Raw genomic sequence first — 23,095 nt, forward strand, 5'->3', positions numbered from 1 at the left:
TTGCGCCTGCTTTAGGTCGTGCTGGTTAACCAGTTATTAGTAAGGTTTGTCTTTGCTGGTTCGGTTCTTACAGTTCCTTAATGGTTTCATTTCTTTGAGCCAGAGAGTTTTGGAGCCAACAAAAATGTCGAGGAAGGGTTTGATGGAGCAGGACCTGAGTAAATTGGATGTGACGACGTTAACTCCACTCTCTCCTGAAGTCATATCCCGCCAAGCCACGATTAACATTGGTAGCTATTTGTACCTGTATTCTGTGCTTGCTGTTAATGATAGCTTCTCGCATTTTTTGTTTACCACGATATTTATGAAACGTATGTTTATCATCAGGCACGATCGGCCATGTAGGCGCATGGAAAGTCGACAGTGGTTAAAGCTATATCTGGCGTCCAGGTGAGTGTACTTGCTGTGTCTTTAGCCACCATTCCCCTATATTTGATACTTGTTAGTCTGGGAATCCTTACCCTTGCCCATATGGAGTTTCATGTACTGTCTTATTTACCATGAAACAACACATGATTGAGAGATGTTTATAAACTGAGTAATATGTGACAGAAACCATGTGCCTCAATTCCATTAAATGCAAGACATCTTCACCCCATGTGTTCATGATGTGGTGTGTTGCTTATTCTTTGAAGTAAAGAGATAAGTAAGCTTTACATTTGAAGGAGTAACTGTTGTCGACTGCAATGATGTTAATGCTGAGTTGGATGCTCTCTGGGTTGTAATAGGGTTTTCTTTCTTTTCATAGGTTTATTACTCTACTAGTTGGTAGACCCTTTATTTGGGATGTGCTGTATACATCCTCTTACTAATATTAGAATACTTGATGAGTTGATGTTGGATGCTGTGTATTCACAGACTGTTCGTTTCAAAACGAATTAGAGAAACATCACCATTAAGCTTGGATATGCCAATGCAAAGATTTACAAATGTGAAGATGAACGATGTCCTAGGCCTATGTGCTACAAGTATGTTGATTTCAGAATGTGTTTTAGTTTACTCCTCACAATGTGCTTCTATTTGCTTATACTTTTATTGTGTTTTTCCAGAGCTTATGGAAGTGGAAAGAAGATACTCCTGCGTGTGATGTACCTGGGTTTGAAAATTGCCCGAATGAAGCTCCTCAGACATGTGTCCTTTGTTGATTGTCCTGTAAGTCCCCACCACCCACATGTTAACGGTCTCATACTTCTTATGGTATCACATTAAATTAAGATAGTGTGTTTAACTGTAGGTTGAATTAGGTGATCATTAACTTAAGCCTTGCCGTTTTTCGTGTTCTGAAACATGGAAGTTTTTCTTCAAACATTGTTCCTGCATGGCGCATTTGGCAGGAGCATTTAATTTCTTGAGTCTAAATGAGTAGCATATTTTTTATTTTATTTTCCGCAGACACAAGTTCTTCTAATTCCATTGTAATAGTTCTGTCAGCTGGTTTGGTGTGCACTCCTCTGCTGTATGGTTTCTAAGTTTCTTCACCTTAATAGCTCATGCTAGGCACATCGTTTTAATATAGGAGATGCACCTACAATGGCATATTCATTTTGTCACATCTTAGACCCTTCCTCTTGGCATTACTTGTCTGCCTTTGCTTCACCTGTCCTTTGCTTATCCTATAAGTAGCATTATTATGCACCACATGTTATTAGAGCCAGACGAGAATGTAGTCATAAGCATATAACCATTTTATAGCATCTTGGACTGTTTCTTTTGTCTTTACTTATCTGCCTTTGCTTTACCTCTAAATTGCATCACTATGCATCACATTTTATTAGGACTAGAGTTCATGGTTGTTGTATGTGGCATTAAAGGTGGTACTGATAAAAACAGTCATAGGAAAATTCCAACAAATTAATTATGTTCAAGATTGTATGGACTATGGTTTTAAGTTGGTCTAGATATGCACAAATGGGAATTTGTGGAAGGAGCATGTGGGTTTTCTTTCTTTTATGTCATTTCATTCCCTATAACTGTTACCTTTTTGTACTTGTGTTGATAGGGTCACGATATTCTCATGGCTACTATGCTTAATGGAGCAGCTATTATGGATGGTGCATTGCTGCTCATTGCTGCAAATGAGAGCTGCCCCCAACCTCAAACTTCTGAACACCTGGCTGCTGTTGAAATTATGCGCCTCAACATATTATAATCTTGCAAACAAGATTGATCTTATACAGGAAAATGTAGCTATCAACCAGCATGAAGCAATTCAGAAATTTATTCAGGTAAGTCGTCGAATTCTTTTTGGCCTCAATGTACAATAACTCTGTCAGTTGTCTGATTGGTATGTGCATAATTTTGGCCACCAGGGAACTGTAGCTGATGGTGCACCAGTTGTCCCAATATCTGCCCAGCTAAAGTACAACATTGATGTTGTTTGTGAGTACATTGTGAAAAAGATTCCCATTCCAGAGAGGAACTTTATTGATCCACCAAATATGATTGTGATTCGATCTTTCGATGTCAATAAGCCTGGTTTTGAGTTGATGAGATAAGAGGCGGCGTGGCTGGTGGAAGTATTCTCAGAGTATGTTGTCCATTTGCTAATTTTTCTTCTTATGCATGAATAGTACTCATGCTTTTAATTTTAGTGCCACATGTGAAGTTGCCTCATAGTAATTCTATTTCACATTCATGAGGCACTAATCTCTCTCTCTCTCTCTCTCTCTCTCTCTGTGCAATGGGTTCTTCTAGGGTGTTTTGAAAGTAAATCAGATGATTGAAGTTCGTCCAGGAATTGTTGTTAAAGATGCAAATGGTACTATTCGTTGTACACCAATATACTCCAGAATAGTATCCCTGTTTGCCGGAGCAGAATGAACTCAGTTTGCTGTGCCTGGAGGTCTCATTGGAGTTGGTACTACCATGGACCCTACCTTGACCAGAGCTGATAGATTGGTGGGTCAGGTTCTTGGGGAGGTTGGATCCCTCCCGAGATCTATGTTGAGCTCGAGTATAACATTGGATGTATTTTATTTCGCCCTGACACTCCCTGTTCAATGTGGGTCATATTGCCTGGGTACTTCCAGCTTCATAACTTCACCTCCATCTGTTTTGCAGGTGAATTTCTTCCTTCTGCGACGACTTCTGGTGTCAGGACAATAGGATCAGAGAGGCAAAGGAAAGGTGTCAAAGTTGACCAAGGAGAGATCCTCCATGTTGAACATCGGCTCAATGTCCACCGGCGCTCGTGTCATTGCCGTGAAGAATGATTTGGCCAAGCTGCAGCTCACTTCTCCAGTGTGCACAAGCAAAGGCGAAGATTGCCCTCAGTCGGCGAGTCGAAAGCCACTGGCGTCTGATTGGATGGGGCCAGATCCAGGCTGGAATGATACTTGAGGTCCCGCCAGTACAATCGTGAGTGAATTGTTACATAAAAAGATTTGAAAGCGAGAGAAAGACGGAGATTTGTGAAAGATTCATTGAAGAGTTACAAAAGATGTGGGAAGGCAGAGAATTGATGGGTACGATTTTTGTCAGATGGAGAAGAAAACATTTAGCTTCTTGGACTCCTTATTGCTTTTGTTGTGTGATTCTTTTTTGCTCTGTTCGGAATCATGTGATTTTTGTGACAGTCCCCTGTTGAGATGGGGGTCAAATATACACTCCCGTTTGGGCGAATGTGGCCGATTCTTTCATAAAAAGTACACTCAATGAGAGACTCAAAGTCATACGTTCATTGAGATGATTTGGTCTTTCTTGATCATGCCATCGTGTGACACTGGATCCCCCGCTCTTCTCAAAGGGAAAAATCGCATGTCTCTCTTCTCAGGTTATCACTAGCCAGAAACCCTCAAATGTTCATCTGATGGTTGTTCAATCTACATGTACACTGAGCTCAGCTCGGCTTGGCTCTAGCTGTTCGCTCATCGAAAACCATTTCATCAAAGCTCGCATCCGACACGCAGAACTGTTGCCGTACCCTGACGAGTTGACGGTAAATGAAGGCAGGGTACTTCAAATCATCACCAACGAGCACGACAACCACCAACGAAACATGTTTCTTTTCATTTTCGCTCGACTAATAGAGGAGAGAGACCATTTTCGGCTTGTTGGCAACGTTGTTCTTACGTTGGTTTTTTAAACTACAGGCAAGAACACCTTGTGGATTCCCACGTATGTCGAGTGGAGAAATTGGGCGAAGCTCCCTACATTGTTCTCTTATAAACAAAAGGATAAGAAGGTTTTTAATGAGGGCAATAATTTCCTACTATCAAGATCGGAAGAGATTTTTTTAATCATATCTCAACTTCCGATTGGTGGGTTACAAGTTATGAATATAAAAGGTTTTTTCAATTAAAATCAGACAAAGAACATGGCGCGAAACTCCGGTGACTAAAGCAATTCAAACTTGACGGAGAACTACCCAAATGGTCAACTAAAAATCCCTTACTTATCATAAATAAATACGTTTACAATTGAAAGGGACGCTAACGAAAAATTTTCAAAGGCAATGGCCATCTTTATTCATTTTATTCTCTTTTGAAGCATCAGGCCAGGCCCAAATCAACCCGCTCCGGCCCAACTCAAACTGGCAGGCCCACCCGTGAAGCCCCCCAAACCCTAGCTTCACTCTCCTTTCATCTCCTCTCTCCTTTACTCTCCTCCGATTCTCAGCGGCGCGCCATCATCAGCAGAGCAGCTCCAAGGTCTCTCTCTCTCTCTCTCTCTCTCTCTCTCTACATTCGTGACGTTTTCCTCCTCATCCTCACCCTTTCGTTTGATGCAGTCGCAGAAGGCGTGGTAGGTAAAGCGTATTCGGGAGTTCCGGTCGGGAGAGATGAGCAGAGGAGGGAGCTCCGGCGGCGGCGGCGCCAAGGCGGCGAAGAAGAAGGGGGCGACGTTCGTGATCGACTGCGCCAAGCCGGTGGAGGACAAGATCATGGACATCGCCTCCCTCGAGAAGTTCCTCCAGGAGCGCATCAAGGTCGACGGCAAGGCCGGCGCCCTCGGCGACTCCGTCACCGTCTCTCGCGACAAGTCCAAGATCACCGTCACCTCCACCTCCGACTTCTCCAAGCGGTACCGCCAGAATCTCTCTCTCTCTCTCTCTCTCTCTCTCTCTCTCTCTCTCTGTGCTTTTCTTTGAAATGGAAAGAGCTGTAGGTTTTCTAATATGCTCGATCGCGTCGCGATAGCGAAGATGCTGCATGTTCTTGCTTTCGTCAGTCGTGATTTTGGCGGAAAGTTGCCTTTTTTTCAGTTGATTCTGTAGCTGCTTGGGTGTTTAAATTACTGTTTCCTGCTGGAGTCCGGAGTTTTCGTGCGCCTTAGTAGAACTAGGCGCTTCGGCAGCAATCGTGCCGTTCATCTGCGAGCGGGTGGTTATGTGTGTCGTGTTCGTCGCGGCGAGTCTGTTGTCGTGGTGGGATTTCTGCACCTCATGTTCATAGGCTGTTGCATATTGCATTGCGGTGAATATTTTGTGCATAATGGTCTAGCTTATGGCATGTGGTTTATCTCCGGGCCTTGGGTGCCGGTGGATGATTTTGTGTGAAGAGATGGTGACTCTGTTACTTTGCTGGTCGGGGTGTGACACCGAAAAGGATACCGACTGAGAGGTTTCAGGGTTTGCGTGACAGAATTGATGGTTGAGTGAAACATACTTCTGCGGGGTGCTTCTTGCTCTGAAAAGTTTAGTATCTTAAGCTGGTATTGATGCTGTCCTGTTACAGTTTGATTGTTTAGCCGAAATCTGATCATTGGAGTTGAGCTGCAATGCTCTCTACTTAAGTGTTATCTTTCATTCTGAATATAGCATTTGAGACAAGAATTATAGGTTTCAGGCTTAGGAAGTAGGATCTCTTATTCTGCCTTGGGTTGATTCTGGTTAAGGTTAAGGGTCAGCTAAAGAAGCTACCCAGGAGCCAGTCTCTGATCAACACAAGATCACACATTTGGAATGTTGAAACTCGAGTCTTTATGATTTTTTTGGTTTACTATACCCTAGGAAGCCTCCATCTGGTACTGGTATAAGCAAATGCTTGACGTGCTATCTTTTCTTAAACTTTGAAGATCTCCTGGGCATGCACCTTCAATTGATTCAGTTTTAACTTTAGATGTGTAACTAATCATCCTGTTTGCATCTATTAGGTACCTTAAGTACCTGACAAAGAAGTACTTGAAGAAACATAATGTTCGGGATTGGCTCCGCGTGATTGCTTCAAACAAGGACCGCAGTGTCTATGAGCTTAGGTACTTCAACATTGCTGAGAACGAGGGAGAGGAGGAAGATTAAGAATCTGCTCAAAAGATTTCGTTTCCGACATTTCAATGTTGTTATTGGATTTTGGTTGTTACTCTGGTTTTTGGATTGCAAACAGATTTTCCTTGTCCTTTCAATATGAATCGAAATAGAGTTTTGAGTTCCAACATTGTTGAGCTGGGGACATAAACACATGATGAAATATGCTACCTTAGTGTATGCTGGAGATTTTGATTAAAAATACATCCGAGCTAAAGAGCAGACGGCTTATAAATTGCTTTTCTAAGATTGAAGAACGCTTACAATGTACCCATTATTCTGGTTGTTCTAAAGATCAAATTTGCATCTTCCTGAAGAAGCTTATGCCTGCAACCTTGTCGAGGTCGAACGTACCTGCTTCTCTTATCGGATCTACGGCACTTCGACGTGGTCTGTCTCCATTTTGCCTTCCCACACTTTGGCTCCCTCTGATGCTGCAGGGTTTTATGCACCTCCATACAGCACTGTTGCACTTAAATCCACTACCTAAGGCGATCTGCCATATCCTATCCCCTGCCTTCACTCTTCCCTTTGCTTCTGTGTAAGCAAGCTCATACCAGATGGAAGAAGCCGAGGTGTTCCCGAACTTGTATAGTGTCATCTTCGATGCTTCCAGATCTTCTTCGCCCAACTTCAAGTTCTTTCCGATTGCTTCTATGATGGATTTCCCTCCGGCGTGTATGAAGAAGTGCTCGAAAGCTCTCCTGAAGTTCGGTACATAAGTTTCCGTTGTTCTCCCAGTACCAAGCTTTCGCTTGATCAGGGACCATGCATATCGGCACTGCTCCGTGTAAGGCAAAACCAGAGGGCCTAAAGGAAGCCATGTTTGACTTCAGTGCGTCCCCGGCAACATTCACAATGCTCTTGGATATCGACACCCCAACTTCATTCTCGGAGTCGACATCCTGGTACACGCACGTGTAAGATTGTTCGTCACGAGATCTGGTCGTCCTGACGAGGTGTTGAAGTTCGTACTTGGCCGCCTTCTTGTCTTGATCTCGGCTTGACAGGAGCAGGGCCGCACTCCCCATTCGGAACAGGCAATTGGTTATCAACATGGATGCGTTCTTCCCCGTGTACCAGTTCATGTTGAGAATCTCGGTGCTTACGATGAGGGCCAAGGAGTTCCTGTGAACCCTCAACAGGTCTTGCGCTAGGCCTACCGACACGACACCGGCACTGCACCCCATGCCGGAGAGGTTGTAGCTTTGGATATTGCTCCTCATTCCGAACTTGTTCACCACCATAGCAGTTAGAGATGGCGTGGGACAAAACATGGTGCTGTTGCAAATCAATATGTCTATGCTTCTGGGGCTAACGTTGTTCTTCCTCAGCAAGCCATGAATGACGGAGAAGATGACCGTCTCGGCTTCCTCTAGGGCAGACGAGAGCGATTTTTTTATGGGTAACTCAGTAATTGATGGGGGAATGCAGGTCTCTTCGCTGTACCCTGACTTGTCGAAGATCTTGATTAGGAAAGCTTTGCTTTTGGATCGACCTTATCGTCGAAAAAAGGTGCTCCCTGAACATGCACTTGGGTAGCCGATAAGAATCGGGCGCCTTGTAGCAATTGAAGTCCAGTAAATAGACCGAGGCTTTCCTTTTACTTACAAGGAAGACAATCGCCACAAGACCGAGCATTGCCAACGGAAAATGGCGATGGGCGAATGCAAGAACGAACCCCAGCAAACCGAGGACATGTCCTGACGATGCCATGGTCATCAAGTGGAAGAACTAGAATTGATTCAGCTCCTGTGGGGGATGGATGAGGGTATGGAGGCTCTGAAGAGGACATCAAAGAATTGAGGGAAGTAACTTGCCCTGCTTATTGGAAATTCTGTTATATGGAAGTGGGAACTGAAACTGAAACACCCTTTTGGTGCTTTGTCCTGAGAAGTTAAACTTGTCACGGCAAAAAGACTTGTCAGTTACAAACGTTGTTAGTGCATGGAAAGGAATCTTTTGCCATATGGAATAGACATCTCTGCTATCATGAGCGGGAGTTATAACACGTTTTTGCAGTGGTGATGGTTGAACACTAACTGACTTGGCCGTGAGTAGATCGTTCATAAGAGATCAGGAATATGCCGTCGCTCAAGATGTCAGAGCGACAAAACTATGCATGCAACTATCTCCGTGCTCGGTTTGTCTGATGGTGGACTTGTTTTACATGTGACATACATTGCAAGAACGAAGGTTAGAAAAAGGAGAGGCTTAAGATTGTGGGATGTCTCTCTTTCTCAGAACTACAAACAGAGAAGACTCGATTATGTAGTCGGCCATGTCATTTTCACTTCAAGAAATATTGCACTTGCGCTGGACCAACAGGAAATTATGTGCATCGCCATGCGTTTCGTGCAATGTTGTCGACTATATTTTTCACGCTGGCAAAAGAACGAGCACATCGGGCTTTCTTCATTTAAACGTTGGCCAAATGCATCCAAGACTACTGCTCTTTCGTAGCCTCTTTGTTAGTTCACCTGACTTAACGGGAATAACAGGGCTAATTCTATAAAAAAGCACAAACTTTAAGTGTTATCTCAAATCTGGCTCGAACTTTATTTTGTCTAAAAAGAAACATGAACTTTAGGTGTTGTCCAAAATCTAATCCGAACTTTATTTTGTCTAAAAAAACATGAATTTTAGATATTGTCCCAAATCTGGCCCGAACAAAATTAAGTAAGTCTATTACAAATATGCTTCATATTTCTATTTAACTATAAGATGCACATGCTTTTAATATCTCGCTTTGAGGTAATGTAATCTTCCGTTTCCAACCCAACTTCTAACATTGCAAATAGCTTGCCAATTGTTAATTGATCTAATGGCCCTAGCTATGTGTCTCATCCCCTAGAACTGAAGCCGTTGAATTATTTATTTTATTTTTTTTGGTAATGACCGTTAAATTACTTTTCCCATGAGAATTATCTATAAAATTCACCTCATTGGAGGATAGATTTAAATTTAACACTACCTCCAAACACTCAAACATAGCATCGTTTTATTGTGTTGGATATTATTGCTGATGTGGAAATGCCACGTCGGATGACTGTGAAGTGAAGGTTAACGGAGAGCTAGATTTGGGATACAAGTGAAAATTTATACTTTCTTTTAAACAAAATAAAAATTTAAGACAATAGTTCGTGCTTTTTTTTAGATAAAATAAAATTTTGGCCAAATTTAGGACAACACTTAGAGTTCATGCTTTTTTTTTTAAACAAAATAAAGTTTGAGCTAGATTTGGGACATCACCTAAAATTCGTGTTTTTTTATGAAATTGGCTTGAATCTAACATGAGAGAGAGAGAGAGAGAGAGAGAGAGCAGAACAGAGATTCTCTCTACTGCTGCTTTTCTCTCAAGCAAACACAGAATCCAATGTTTCTCCAAGACCCCTCTATAGTCTATCCAAACATCAAGTGCTTAACGGTTGCAGAAACTTGATGGTTCGCCAAAACCGTGTTTATACACTCTCAATCACTGGCTAGAAGAATGCAAGGCATTCATAGCAGTGACTCGACTCGATTTTTTTTTTTTTTTTTTTTTTTCACTGCATTTTAGTAAGTAGAAGCTTTGTATGGTAATATTTGGACTTGACATCAATTACAAAGTACAGGTTATAACAGCAATCTTCTAGGTCCAGATGATGATAGAGGCCGACAAAATTTTGCGTGGGTTCACACAATGTAATAGACCATCCTAGCAGGGCAACAATGACCACCTTCTATGTGTTGTTTTGTTTATGTGAGTTCTCTTGTCAGAAGGACCACAGCAATAGGATCATCCGTGATTTCTCGCGTCAAGTCGTTCTCTTCAATGCCCTCTGCTAGAAGCAAATCCTTCTCTCAAGAACTTGGAGATTTCTGCAACTCAATGATATGAACGGGGCAAGTCTAGAGTAGAATTCTGGGACCTGCCTTCAACATCATTCTAAGAGAAAAAAAAATTGCAGAGGGCCTGAATTGAACTCATCGCCGACATCAAGGACTTGCTGAGAATCTCAGTCATCCACTTGGGTTTTTGTAACAACTTGCACAGCAACATATACAGTGCTATTTAAAAAGAAAGAAATTTTCAACATGAAATCTAGCTGTGAAGAGGTTATGTGAGAGTTTAAGACAAGAGGCGTCTTTTTCATCTCAGTCAGAAGAGAGGATTCGCACTGAACAACGTACGCTATAGTCATACACGCATGCATGGGAGCATGCCCATGCTGTTTTGTTTGTGTGCTGCGTAGGTAGAGGGTTGAGTGGACCAATTAGAGTGAAGCCCACGTCAATGAGCACGCTCAATGTAGAACGTGACCGACTTGTTCTAATCAGAATATACGACGAGCATAAGCAATTCTTTTCACGTCACAATCATCATCTTATTCAACTCCTCTCTGTTGGCCAAGAAAGAAAAACCCATCTCTCTGTGTACCCCAATGAACGCAATTTACACAACCAACATGACCTGGTTTAGGCACTTCTCGGGGTACTCATGGGTACTGTCAGCTTGGTTCCAATAACACTTGTAGACTGTTAATGCTGCTATGTATGAATTGAGCTTTTGATCCATTGTTAATACTTGCAGTCGACGGGATTTCCAATCTTGTGGGTGATCTGAGGATATCAGTACCACTTTTCAAACGTCAGACCACTTATTTTTGGACATAGCTAGAACAGCAACATATATAGCTGGTCTAGTTCTTCTAGGTTGGTCTTTCTGTGGTCATACTCTTCTTCAACTTGCTTGCATGTGGCTCATACCAAACAACACTCTCCAAGGCAGACTCATATGTCTTCTGCATGAGAGAGAGAGAGAGAGAGAGAGCTTGGTTGATCTTTCAGTGGTCACATACTCTTCTTCAACTTGCTTGCATGTGGCTCATCCAAAACAACACTCTCCAAGGAGAACTCATATCTCTTCTGCGTGTCTGCGTGTTTGTTTGCACACGCATGCGTATATGAGAGAGAGAGAGAGAGAGAGAGAGAGAGAGAAGCGCATTCAGAAAATGCTGCAGCAAGTAGGGCCTTTCCAGCCCCTATAAAATGGCTGCAAACCCTCCGGTATCTTGCAACACTCACTTCGCTACCGAAACAAGTCCACCAACGCACTCCACAGAGCTCTTCCAGTAATCACTTTGAATAATGGCACTGAAATCACTTTTCCTGATGTCACTCATTGTTGGGGTGCTTGCGGTGGGTGCTCCCATGGCTCAGGCACAATTAGGAGGGTAGGAGGAATCATCGGCTCCCTCCTCGGCCTGATTCGGATCAATGGGATTGTGCCGTGCCTTCTCAACAGCGCCACTTCACTCATAAATGGCACAATTCCGCTTTTCCCTAGTAAGTCACTCCACAAATCAATACAATTTTATTGCCGCCCCACATTAGCACACTATATAGTCGAGTAGCGCAGCTAACTAATCACAGTTTACATGATCTGTACCTCATATTTACAGGGTCTAACGTATAGCAAACTGCACGATTTGCTCATATCGGATTGCTCCCTTTAAGATATTGTCTAGTTAACAGTGTCCTATATCTAGTTAATCGTTTTCAATTTGCCTATTGCAATCTGCATAGAGAAGCTTTGTTAGCAATCCAAGTAATTCTAATTTATGCATCGGCATCAAGGAAAAGATTTGGGATAACCGGTACAATGGGCATGGCTCTGGGGTAGATTTCACATGGAATTCTCGAATTTGATTTGTTGAATCGTGTTCTTGCACAACGTCCACCGCAAGCCAACGAACCTGTCATCATGTCATGTACTTCGCATATGCAGTGTTTTGCTCTGCTCATTCAAGTGCCAAAAGGTGAAAAATCAATGGTTTCTTCTGGGGTTGCGTCATTATTGCACATCATTCCGATCATCATATGTCTTTCATGATGGATTTGATCCAAAAGAAGCAAAATTTTCCACAATGAATAGCTTTGTCCTTGCCCATTCTATTGCATGCAATTGCAGATGCAGTGGTGCAACTTAAGTGCGGAGGCAATGTGGTGTCCACTGCGACCACAAATCAGAATGGTGTCTTCTCTATTCTGTTGGACCCTCTCCAATACGTCCTCTCCACAGTACTCAACACTTGCCAATTGGTGGTCCCAACTCCTCTCTCGAGCTGCAACTCAGCTTTGCCTGTCACCGGGGTCCTCCAGTCAGCACTGCAGCTCGCCGGAAACACACTCCAGGGACTCCTCAGCATCACCAACATCGTTCCTACTGGATTCAATCTCATTGGCTGAGCTGCATGCCATGCAAATCGGACCCGACCTAAGCAAGCTTGGATGACTATAACAATATAAGATACCGTATTTAGGCAAATAAGGTTATGCTTATTAATGTGTCGTATGTTGAATTAAAAGGAGGCGTTTTGCAAAATGATGCTTCCTTAAGTATTAGATGACTTTCCGGTTCCCGTATCGCAATGAATTGTAATTTCCCAACTGCCTTAAGTTGAACGTCTAAGTACAACTACTTTTCAATAAATTTCTGTCACCTCATTGTCCTCCTCTAGTAGATTTCTTCGTTCTCGAAAGGTTTGCGCAACGACAAGTCTTTCAGCGGTCAATTACTGACGAACATCATCTTCTTCACGTGAGAACTTCATCCTTGGCACTTATAACCTGAATCAGAAGGGTAAACGGCGTCGTGCATTATTTCGCTTAACATAATATTATCGCTTGACGAGACACTGCTAAACCGAGATGGAAGGACGACGAGACGATGCAAGATAGAATGACTCGATCATCCGCGCATTATAAACACAAAACGAAGATCTTGATGCGTATCTCCGACCTCTACCACGTAAATCTGATCGTACAATCTCATCACATCAGAACATGTGTGGTTCAAGTTTCATTCTCTCTGATTTCCTTGTCTAGAGAGCATGCTGGTGATAATGTTTATCAGGGACGACATCATCAGAACATGGTGGGCTCGGATGTGATTTTTCCTATGAGCTTGAGGGCAAGCTCACAGCCAGACAGCCTTAAGCTCGAGTGGACATAAGCCCCAAGCTCGCACGGCCGTGAGGCGCGGGATGAAGACCAATGGGAAACGGCGAGGGCACTGGCAACCGAGTCAGTCCGCGACAATGGGATTAGCGTTGGGCAGCAACGAGCGTAGCTTGGTCGACGGGAGCCAAATTTTGCCCACATTTGATGAGTTACACTACAAACAAGTGATCCCAAGTTTCTGAAAATTGAAATCTCTGGAGAAACCTCATACATAAGTCGCTCGAAGTTCATTTCTGTCCTCTCTTAATTTCTAAACATTTACAACAATGATTCCCGTCTCGTGAAAAAAGCATAAGCACTTTAGAAAAATCCAACCAAACATGTTGAACATCAAGAAGGCAGTTGGTCACCAAATTATGACATATCTCGTGTGAAGAGATTTCTTGAGTGATAGTCGTTTCATAATAGATATAGGATCCATAATATAATTATTATGAGAGTCAATAAATGATTCATCATCCATTACAATATATAAGATAGAGAATCGTTGGATATCATGTAATTTCATTTGTTTACTTAAAGAAATCCGCATGTTTCTTTCCCTAGAAATGCATATCTAGAATTTTCTAATTGTTTTTTTAAGAATGAGAATATTCACATAACCCTTATTTTTCCTGTAATATAATTATAACAAGTCCCTAGAAATTGTTGTACACCTGATAACATCTATGTATGTGTCACATTGCAGATGCTCAGGTGCTATACAGTGTGAATCAATCGTGGTGGTGAACACGACAGCAAATGGCTCGGGAGCGTTCTCAATGGTGTTGGTTCGTGCTGAATCCCTTCTCTCTTCACTGCTCAACAACCGCCTCCCGGTGGTCATGACTCCTCTCTTCACTTGCAACCCCAAGCTTCCCGGCCTTTGGGCTCCGATCCACCTTGCAGTTCGCCGGGAAGGCCACGCCTGACTTGCCGGGCATCACCCGCGTCGTGGCGTCCAAGTTCATGGTCAATCCTCCAAAGTAATATTTGTAAGCGAATAAAGGGTAGGCCTATGTTAGATAAAGATTAGGTCACTAAACCAAAGGATTAATGACAGAGAGAATCTTGGTTTATTTTTCCACGTTAAAGATTGAAAAAACTATTTCAAAACATGTGATGGAGGATAAGGTTGGCGGTGGTCAAATCCTTGTTAATTTGATGTATCAAATAATGGAAAAGTATGTATTTGTGAGTTCTTTCTGCAATATATGCACTCACTATTAGCTTATTTTAATCAGGGATCATCAGCAGGGTCATGTTGATTTGATCAAGCTTTTCCATGAACGTGGTTCATACAAATGCAATCGCAAATTCCTCTTGATTTTAGTTTATATACCTTTGTGAGCAAGGATCCACTAATTGGGGGACCTAATTGATATCTCGAGTCAATTTCTTAAAACATGGCTCTTGGGTCTTAGTGATTCATAAAACCTACGATATCGGAAATTTCTTTCACCTTCTAACTTTTGGAGAAGTCTCTGTGTGAGCGTACAATAGATCAACCCACTGAAATTTCCATCCTTTCCATTTTAATTGATCTCATTTGATAATTTTTTTAACTCAATTACATTGTTATGAGTACTCATCACCTATGGGGTACTGGTATTCATATGTTAGTTGGACTTATAGACAGGCTATATTTCATTTTGACATACCCATGTCGGAGAGCTTGAAGCGTAAATTCAACCATTTACAATAATAGTAAAGAATAAGAGAAAAGTCTTGATAACGACCGTTCTCATGGGACATGGTAATCATATCAACAAAGAGAGATTTTAATTTTCAATCACTGATCCTACATAGCATAAGGAGAACAATGTCTTGGAAATGACAATTTTTTGATGTGGACGTTTCACGAGTACTCCAAAAAACTTGTTAACAAAATTCATAGATCTTGTCGCTATAGATCGATTAGTTTGTGATGCACATATAACAATAATGTGAAGTCCACAAAATTAGCCATGTTTCCACCCCTTTAGTGATTTGCCAAAAAAATGTCTCAGATCCCTGTTGCAAAAATATTGGAAACTTCAGGGCCATTTCGTGGATTCAAAATTCAGTGAATTAATACTAAAATGCCCTAAACTTTCATGACCATGAATGAAATCGATCCAAATATTTTGTAATTATCTTAAAAAAAGTATAAACATATACATTATATATATTTATATATGCATCCACTCCTCCTTTCTCACCACAGATTTCATGCCTAGTTTTTCTTTCCTTTTCTTTTCCTTTTCTTCTCTTTTTGCTTCTTTTTGCCAAATCCGTCGAGGCATTTTCACATCCTAAACTGGTCAAATAATTTCTCCACATTTTTAGGGTGGGGGATGGGGATGGGGTGGTCCCGAGCTTTTCCTTTCCCCCGTCCTTTCTCTTCTCTACTTTGTACTTCACGGCTTCTTCCGTCGCCATCTCTACCCTTTCCAAAGAACTTTTCCAAGCTTCTCCCCTGCATCATCATCGATCATCATCAGTCCCTTTCTTGGATCATAATGATGGATGGGATCCACATTACCCTTCCTCCTCCTTTCTATCTAAATTTTCTGGTGTATGGCCAAACGAAAGGGACAACAATTTGTGGTTTTAGTGGCCAACCTCTTCTTGCTCTCTTATCCCATCGCTCTTGAAAAGAGACTCAACGAGAAATATAAATGGAATTTGGCACTTCATGGTTGTTTTCAATGACTTCTCAACCCATCATGCGATTGGAGTTTTAAAATGGAATTAGTGAAACAATTTGATTGCTTTCCATACGTATTGAAGAATTCAATTCAAGAGGTTGATCAAAATTATATTTGATGACAACAAGGTAAGATTTTTATTTTGTGGGACATAGACGAGAAAGGTAAGATTAACATGGTCCTTTTATGGGGTTGGTGATGGCTCGAGGGGACGGGGACGAGGACCGGGTTCTCGACACCGTTGAGCAACCCCAACTCTCGAACCTTCACCCCATTCCGCAGGGCCCTGTCAAGCCGAGTTGCCACCTTTGATATGAAACATAGGCAAATCAGTATAAATATTTGGGGTGTATTAATTTCGAGAAGATATTACATATGCCCCAAGAGTTCTGTTAATCATCAAAATAGATTTTTTCATGAACTTATTTTTGCAAATGAAATTATTAAAATTACGAAAACATTTCCCGAACCTTGAATTGCAGCAAAATAATCGCATTTTGATTTTGCAAATGGAGCCGTCCTTTACCAACAGACATCGCCAAAAGGACAAATAAGTCCTAGTAGGTAAGGAAGCAAGCAAGGGGAGGCCGGACCGACACATTCTATCTTCTCCCTTCCCACTCTGTTCTTCCATACTCTCTTGCTACTACAACAGGACAAGCTGGAACAGTTCAGTTTCCCCTCCAGCTTTTGGCATCATTCGTTAATGTTTTTCAACCAAATTGTCTGTGGTGAAGAGTTTTCTAATCCCTAAACCAGTGAGCTGCTTATGAATGCTCTGTGTACAGCTGCTGAACATGCCAGACAAGCCCCTGCTTAAATTTGTATTAACCCAAGACCAAACACGTGTGTCCATGTGAACCCCACCCCCCACAAACCCCAAAGTAAAAACCCCTCCCCAGCCCCCTCTCCAACATTACATTGCTCTTGTAATAAATAAACACTTTGCAACCATTGACCATTCAACCAACGATTCAACAACTTATGAAAACAATTAGCACTACAATGAATACAAAAATCAAGTAAGATAGACAATTGAACAATCACATGGGGACTCTTGGATGCTCTCTCTCCCTCCCCAGAAAGACGACACACAGAGGGAGTGAGAGAGAGAGAGGTGGCAGATGGGTCACTCTCAAAACCAACACATATAAGCATTTCACTGAATAAGAAAGAAACATAAATGAGCTCAGAGAAGAAGTGGGGATCAAGTGCTACATTGTGATGCAAGCTGAAACTAATGAGACAGAGACCTTATCAACAAGCACTGTAAAATGACTGATTTATGTATAAGACACCAGACTGGGACTAACAAGCACCCCTTCTCTCTCAGCCTCCGACAGCTAGTATGGAAGCTCCGTTCATGCCTGAAGCTGGCTTGACGGCAGCACCAGCATTTCTCTTCCCTGAAGAAGAAGGCCTGCCGAAAGCTCTCATGGGGCTCGCGAGAGCCCAGCCCCAACTCCTGCTCCTGCCATGATGGTGGGGATAAACTGCTGGCTTTGATGACGCGCCGATGTGATTGACATTGTCTTCAGCTGAATTGGAGGATGAAGGGACCCAGTAGGACGAGGAAGATGCCGAGGATGATGAGATGGAGGAGGATGAGTTGGCGGCGTTGGCAATCGCAAACCCGCCGAAGATCCCGCCACACCTGACCCTCTCCTTCATGCACTGATGAGGATAATGAGGATGATGATGATGATGAGCCTCAGAGGTGGCGGTGGAGGTGGAGGCTCTGGGTGGCTTGCCTTCTCTGTGAGACTCCACCCTCCTCAGAGCCGTGCAGTCCCCGATGAACCCAGTCGAGATCCTCTCAAAGAAGTCCCCCGAGAAGCTCCTGCTCCCGCACCCCACAGATCTGGATCTCGAGACCTTGTTATTGTTCTCGTAAGAGGAAGCAGAGACGCCACTGTTGGCAGCGACGACAGCAACATTATCCTCTTCGACCACGACTTGTCCTGTCCTGGACAGAGAATGCCCTGAGTCTCTGTCTCTCGCATTGTGCGGCCTTGAAGAGGAGGAGAGAGAGATGAAAGACCAGAACCCACCTCTCTTCCTGGGGCTATAAACATGCCCACCGTCGTAAAAATGGCAACTTTGAGGAGTGGCAGCAGAGAAGGCGATGGACCTGCTCCTCTGGAACACCGCGCTCGGCGCCTCCTCCTCCTTCCCCTCCTCCGCCACCGCCTCTTTCTTCTTCTTCTTGGCCAGAAAGGAAGCGACCTTCGAGTGCTTGGCGTGGTGCGCGCCGTGGGCTTGGCGGGGCATCGAGGAAGACGCGAACGGCAGCGCCGAAGGGCCGACGTCGTTGGATCTGAAGGAAGGAGAAGGCGACGGGGACGAGTCGCGGTGGCTCGGGAAGGACTGGGAAGAGGAGACGAGCTCGCCGAGCTTCTCCTGGAGGCAGAAGGCGCAGATTCCTCCGCCGCCGCCGCCCCCGGCGTGGTAAGGGTGGAAAGCGCAGTGCATGCCGTCGGCGCCCACGTCCGCCGCCGCTGCTTTGAGATTCTCCATCTCTGCTTCACTTGTCTACCTCAGCCGCTTCGATCACGCATTTGGGTCGCCTGCAGCTTCTTCCCTGTGGGTGTTCTTGAGTTCTCACTTCCCTCTGCTGCAATGCAGTTCTTGATGTGAGAGAGAGAGAGAGAGAGAGGACAAGGATGAGGGAACAAGACTGGTCAAAGCAAGAGAGAGAGAGAGAGAGAGAGAGACAGATGAGATGGGGTGGAAGAGGGAAGACAAGGGAGCTGATACTGCTTGGGGAAATGGAGACGATGATCATGACTTCTCTTCTGCTTATTAGTTTACAGATTTTCTTTTTTTTTTTTTGTTCTTACTCTTTGGAGTTTTCTTGGGATTTCTTTTTTTTTTGCCATAAAAATATATGAATGAAATTATATGCTTGATTCCATACGTCTCAATGTTTTTTTGAGAAAGACAAAAACTCACCCACTCATCTGAAAAAATAGTATACTCATCACAAATCAAAACTAATCGAAACTGTTCTGCATAAATTATTCGAGTTTTCTTGGGTTTGTTTTCTATTTTTTGCTTTAAAACTAAATTAATAAATTATGTGCTTGATTCCGCACGTCCCAATATTTGTTTTATGAAAAAAGACTTACTCACTTGCTCGTCTAATAAATGATATAATTATCATAAATTAAAACTAATAGAAATTCTTTTTAAAAAGGACAACAACTCACATAAACAAATTATGCTACGACAAAATTTACTGCATCATCTCCTATTTGTATTTCCTTGCTAAGATTATTGTATATATTCAACCTACATGCCATTGAGCCAAAAAGAATTATGATAATTCACAAATGATTCGCCCTAAAGAATAAGAAACTTACCAAAGAGATACAATGATTTGAAAAATTAATCACTGATTTATAAACTGTGCATAATCATTTTTTATTTTAGGTGCATTATCTCTGTCATCATGATTGATATCATTTATACAACTAACTATATTATCATCACGAAATAACCCTCTCAGCAAATGATTGAGAGATGGCATATTTCCGCAAAACAACTTAACATAATTCTATTTTTGGTCAAACATAATTCTCTTTATAAGGCAGAAAATTCCAAATCAAAATATCTCTTGGAAAAAGGGGCAAAATCTCTCAGCAGTTGTCCTATCAAGAAAGATATAATTTTTCTTAAAAGGAGGAAAAGAAAAAGAAAAGAAAAGAAAAAGGAAGGAGAGAAAAAAATGATGGCATTGAGGTTCATTGCGGAAGGTTCGGGGGAGCCCCATGAGCACGTGAAAGGCCGTGTCCTTTCAGCCTTCAAAAGTAAAAAAATAAATTAATTTTGGCAAACGAGACAAGCCAATGATGCCCCTATATTTTGGGGTCAGGCCTACCTTTTGCATAGGCATTCAGAAGAATCTACTAGTCTTTGAAATCTAACAGGCCCCATAAACAGAAATCTCCATCATTTCTTAAAAGCTTTGCTTCTTCATGTAAGAGCATTTCTTCCTGCTGCCTCACCAAAAATTCTGAGCTGAATTTGCAGGTCTTCCAAAAGGAAAAATTTTGCTGCAAGGAAGATTCCTCTCCCGTCAAGTTAGATGCTTGTTATAATAAGTCGGTTATTAATAAATATGCCTCAAATAGTTTGCTCTATTCATGAATTGAACAAGGGATATTGATTAAAATCAACATAAGTAACTCATCAATTTGTCTCGAGACAACATTCTTGTTCCTTATTGATTATTGGATATACTTGATCTATGTAAATTAGAACAGATCTTATATTAAGGGTAGATCTCTATTAAGATGATGGTCTTTTAATAAAATTAGAAATATTAGAAGAAATATCATGGGTTGACTTTGAAAGGGTTGTTACAAACAAAATTATTGTTGATTGTTCAAATGGATTATATCGCTTGAAAAATTGATTTGTTACTTTGTAAATAAAATTTTGGTAGCCAAAACTTTCCAAACTAGTTGTGCTAGTTTTATTATCTTAATTCATGTGCTAGGGGTCTTTACATCCATACGTGCTTCTCAAATTCAATGGACCCTTCTCCAAGTTATTTTTTCACCCACATTAACTCCTCTTTTTCGCCGTTTGTTATAGATATTTCTTAAACTTTATAGCTATGTTATTTTCTTTAAATGGAAAACATGTTATAAACTTATAACGAATTCAGATGAATAGTGTGTTGTGTTGAATCGATGCGATAGGAATTCAATACTTCATCTAGAGATATCGTTGAAGGAGAGCCTAAGTCCAAATCTATTAATATATCCACTTGAACTTTATTAGTAAACTTAGACCAATGAATTATGGATAATTAAAATATATTGGGTGCTTCATATTAAATCGCATCCTTGATTGAAAGACTTTTTTTTTTTTTTTTTGCCTAAGACCCTTACTTCTACATCTTAACAACTCTCTCCCCCACGTTTAAGTCACTTGTGTTAAGGCTGCTCCTTCTTAATCTAGATATCCTTGCCTACCAATATTTTCTCAACTCAAAAATGACCACCTTGTCTTGAACAAGTTTGGTACATGTTGTGAGGACAACATTGACCCTTCAAACTCCACCTCAATTACATTAGCCTAGCACAACTTGGAGAGAAGCCAAGGGGCACCATTTACCAATAAAAATTGAAGAAGTCATGTTAGAGATTTTATTTCCGATATCTACCAAACGCTGATATTCATTGGTATTAAGCCACAATCAACCATTAACTCTAATATCATTTGCATTAACACCTCATCCAACAAGTTTGATAAGATAATCATTTTCGGCTTTTCCATTAACTTAACTTCATTGGCTCAAGTAACTTAATTTTTATCATCTAAATTTTTACTAAACCTTAGGTCATTAATATGGTATATATTTTAATGCTCCAAAACTAAGATTGTTCCTCCCTTTGAACTTCTCAATTTCAACTCTCACTCTAAATATAATTGCAAAAATTGTATTCCACAGAATGATCAGACAAGAAAAAGCCTCAAATGAATTCTCAAACCCTAATCTTGGCCGTGGTAACAATTAGGGGTGTGCAACTAGACCGGCTTTACTTGGGAACTGAATTGGACCATCCAAAAAACATGTCTCGGAATTGATTCTCCTTGGAATCAGTTCGGGAATAGGTTCCAAATTTTTGGAACCGGTCGAAACCGATCCAAGAGTAGGTTCTAAGTGAATACCAACCTAAGAACCGAACTGGATCGCTGTGTTTTGGAACTCCTTGTCAATCCTTCCTCTTATCCTAAATTTTTATGGATGAATGGGAAATGGAGTTTTATAATTTATGTTTTATGTTATGTGTTTTGAACTTTTTATTGTTTATAATTGTACGTGACCAAATGTTCAATTTATGGATTGTTATTTTTGGCAAATAGGGACTTTTGTTGTTCATATTTTATTTGGAACCATTTTATTGCTCATAACCTCATATAATTTTGCTATAAAAACGAACATAAAACGGAACGGAAAAAAAAAAAAAAACAAGTTCTTGGGTAGCCCCGAAACCTAACCAAAAAAATAAGATGAGTTCTAGAATCAATTCTAGCCAAACCGGGTAGGTTCAAGGTCTAAAACTAAGAACAAGTTATAACATGATAAGTTTCAAGTTCCAATTATGCAACCTCTCAACTTTGGAACCAATCACTCCTAATAACAATTGTTGTGTTGGGTTGATGCAATAAAAGCATTGATACCAATTATTGTGAGTGCAAAAGTGAACATATCTTGCAATTCAATATTAATTCAAGAGAACAAAATTTACCAAAGAAATCAATAATTGGTCTAGCACAGATTTGAAAGAAGTCGAGGGGCACCATTTACCACATTAATTAAGGAGTCATATCACGGATTTTCTTTTTGATATCCACCAGACACTGATATATATTGCAATTAGGTCATAATCAACCATTAACTCTAATATCACTTGCATCAACACCTCATCCAACAGATTCATTAAGATAATCCTTTTCATCTTTTCCATTAACTCAACCTCATTAGCCTCATTCATCCTTTCAAGTAATTTAATATTTGCCATCCAAAACCTTCGCTAAACCTTGGGTTATTAATATGGCATGCATCTTAATGCTGTACATCTAAAATTGTTCATCCAATTGAACTTCTCAATCTTTAACTCTCACTCTAGATATAATTGCAAACCCAATATTCCACAATATGATTAGACAAGAAAAAGCCTCAAATACATTCTAGAAACCCTAATCTTGACTCTAGTAACAATCGTTGAGTTGGTCAATGCAATAAAAGTTTTGATACCAATTGTTGTGAGCACGAAGTAATCATATCTTGCGATTAAGTATCAAACACAGAGAACAAAATTGTCATAAATCAATAATGGACAACCAAGAAATCAGGTATGAACACGGTTCAACCAAAGCAAAGAGGGCTCCGCTCATTTTAAGACATAATTTTGTCGGATTGTTTAATTTCTCTAAATTGGTGAAAATATTGTGAAAGATTGTGAACAAACACAATTGAGAATCTCTCCGGTGTTATCCAAGGCCAGAAATACTTGAGCTATTGAGTGTTTGCAAACTTTGTACTTCTTCGAATTCATAATGAATTTCTCTATTGTTAGCTCTCTCCATGGACAATATACCACTATTCACTAGGAACAACATAGACCAAAAAAAAAATGTCTTTATAATTCCTCACTGATTT

General features: G+C 41.2%; 4 protein-coding genes and 1 pseudogene across 4 annotated transcripts; 3 read left to right on the plus strand and 2 right to left on the minus strand.

The window, feature by feature from the left end:
- The first annotated feature begins 124 nt into the window (after positions 1–124).
- LOC120287371 lies at positions 125–3,212 on the plus strand (annotated as a pseudogene).
- Positions 3,213–4,647: 1,435 nt separating this feature from the next.
- LOC120286573 (60S ribosomal protein L22-2-like) lies at positions 4,648–6,448 on the plus strand. Its single transcript, XM_039298852.1, has 2 exons — positions 4,648–5,022; positions 6,094–6,448. The coding sequence occupies exons 1-2, from the start codon at positions 4,781–4,783 to the stop codon at positions 6,236–6,238; spliced, it is 387 nt and encodes a 128-aa protein (XP_039154786.1). The 5' UTR covers positions 4,648–4,780; the 3' UTR covers positions 6,239–6,448.
- A 91-nt stretch (positions 6,449–6,539) lies between these two features.
- On the minus strand, positions 6,540–7,960 carry LOC104417518 (probable 3-ketoacyl-CoA synthase 21). Its single transcript, XM_010028780.3, is given in 3 exon segments — positions 6,540–7,058; positions 7,060–7,741; positions 7,743–7,960. Coding segments are annotated over 3 exon segments (1,419 nt in total).
- A 3,325-nt stretch (positions 7,961–11,285) lies between these two features.
- LOC120287372 (phylloplanin-like) lies at positions 11,286–12,475 on the plus strand. Its single transcript, XM_039300156.1, is given in 3 exon segments — positions 11,286–11,458; positions 11,461–11,572; positions 12,198–12,475. Coding segments are annotated over 3 exon segments (474 nt in total). The 5' UTR covers positions 11,286–11,374.
- A 4,453-nt stretch (positions 12,476–16,928) lies between these two features.
- Positions 16,929–18,675, minus strand: LOC120286916. The gene has a single exon (XM_039299524.1). The coding sequence runs from the start codon at positions 18,433–18,435 to the stop codon at positions 17,248–17,250; it is 1,188 nt and encodes a 395-aa protein (XP_039155458.1). The 5' UTR covers positions 18,436–18,675; the 3' UTR covers positions 16,929–17,247.
- Positions 18,676–23,095: the final 4,420 nt, after the last annotated feature.

This window comes from Eucalyptus grandis, chromosome 8 (genome assembly GCF_016545825.1).
Source record: "Eucalyptus grandis isolate ANBG69807.140 chromosome 8, ASM1654582v1, whole genome shotgun sequence".
NCBI lineage: Eukaryota > Viridiplantae > Streptophyta > Magnoliopsida > Myrtales > Myrtaceae > Eucalyptus > Eucalyptus grandis.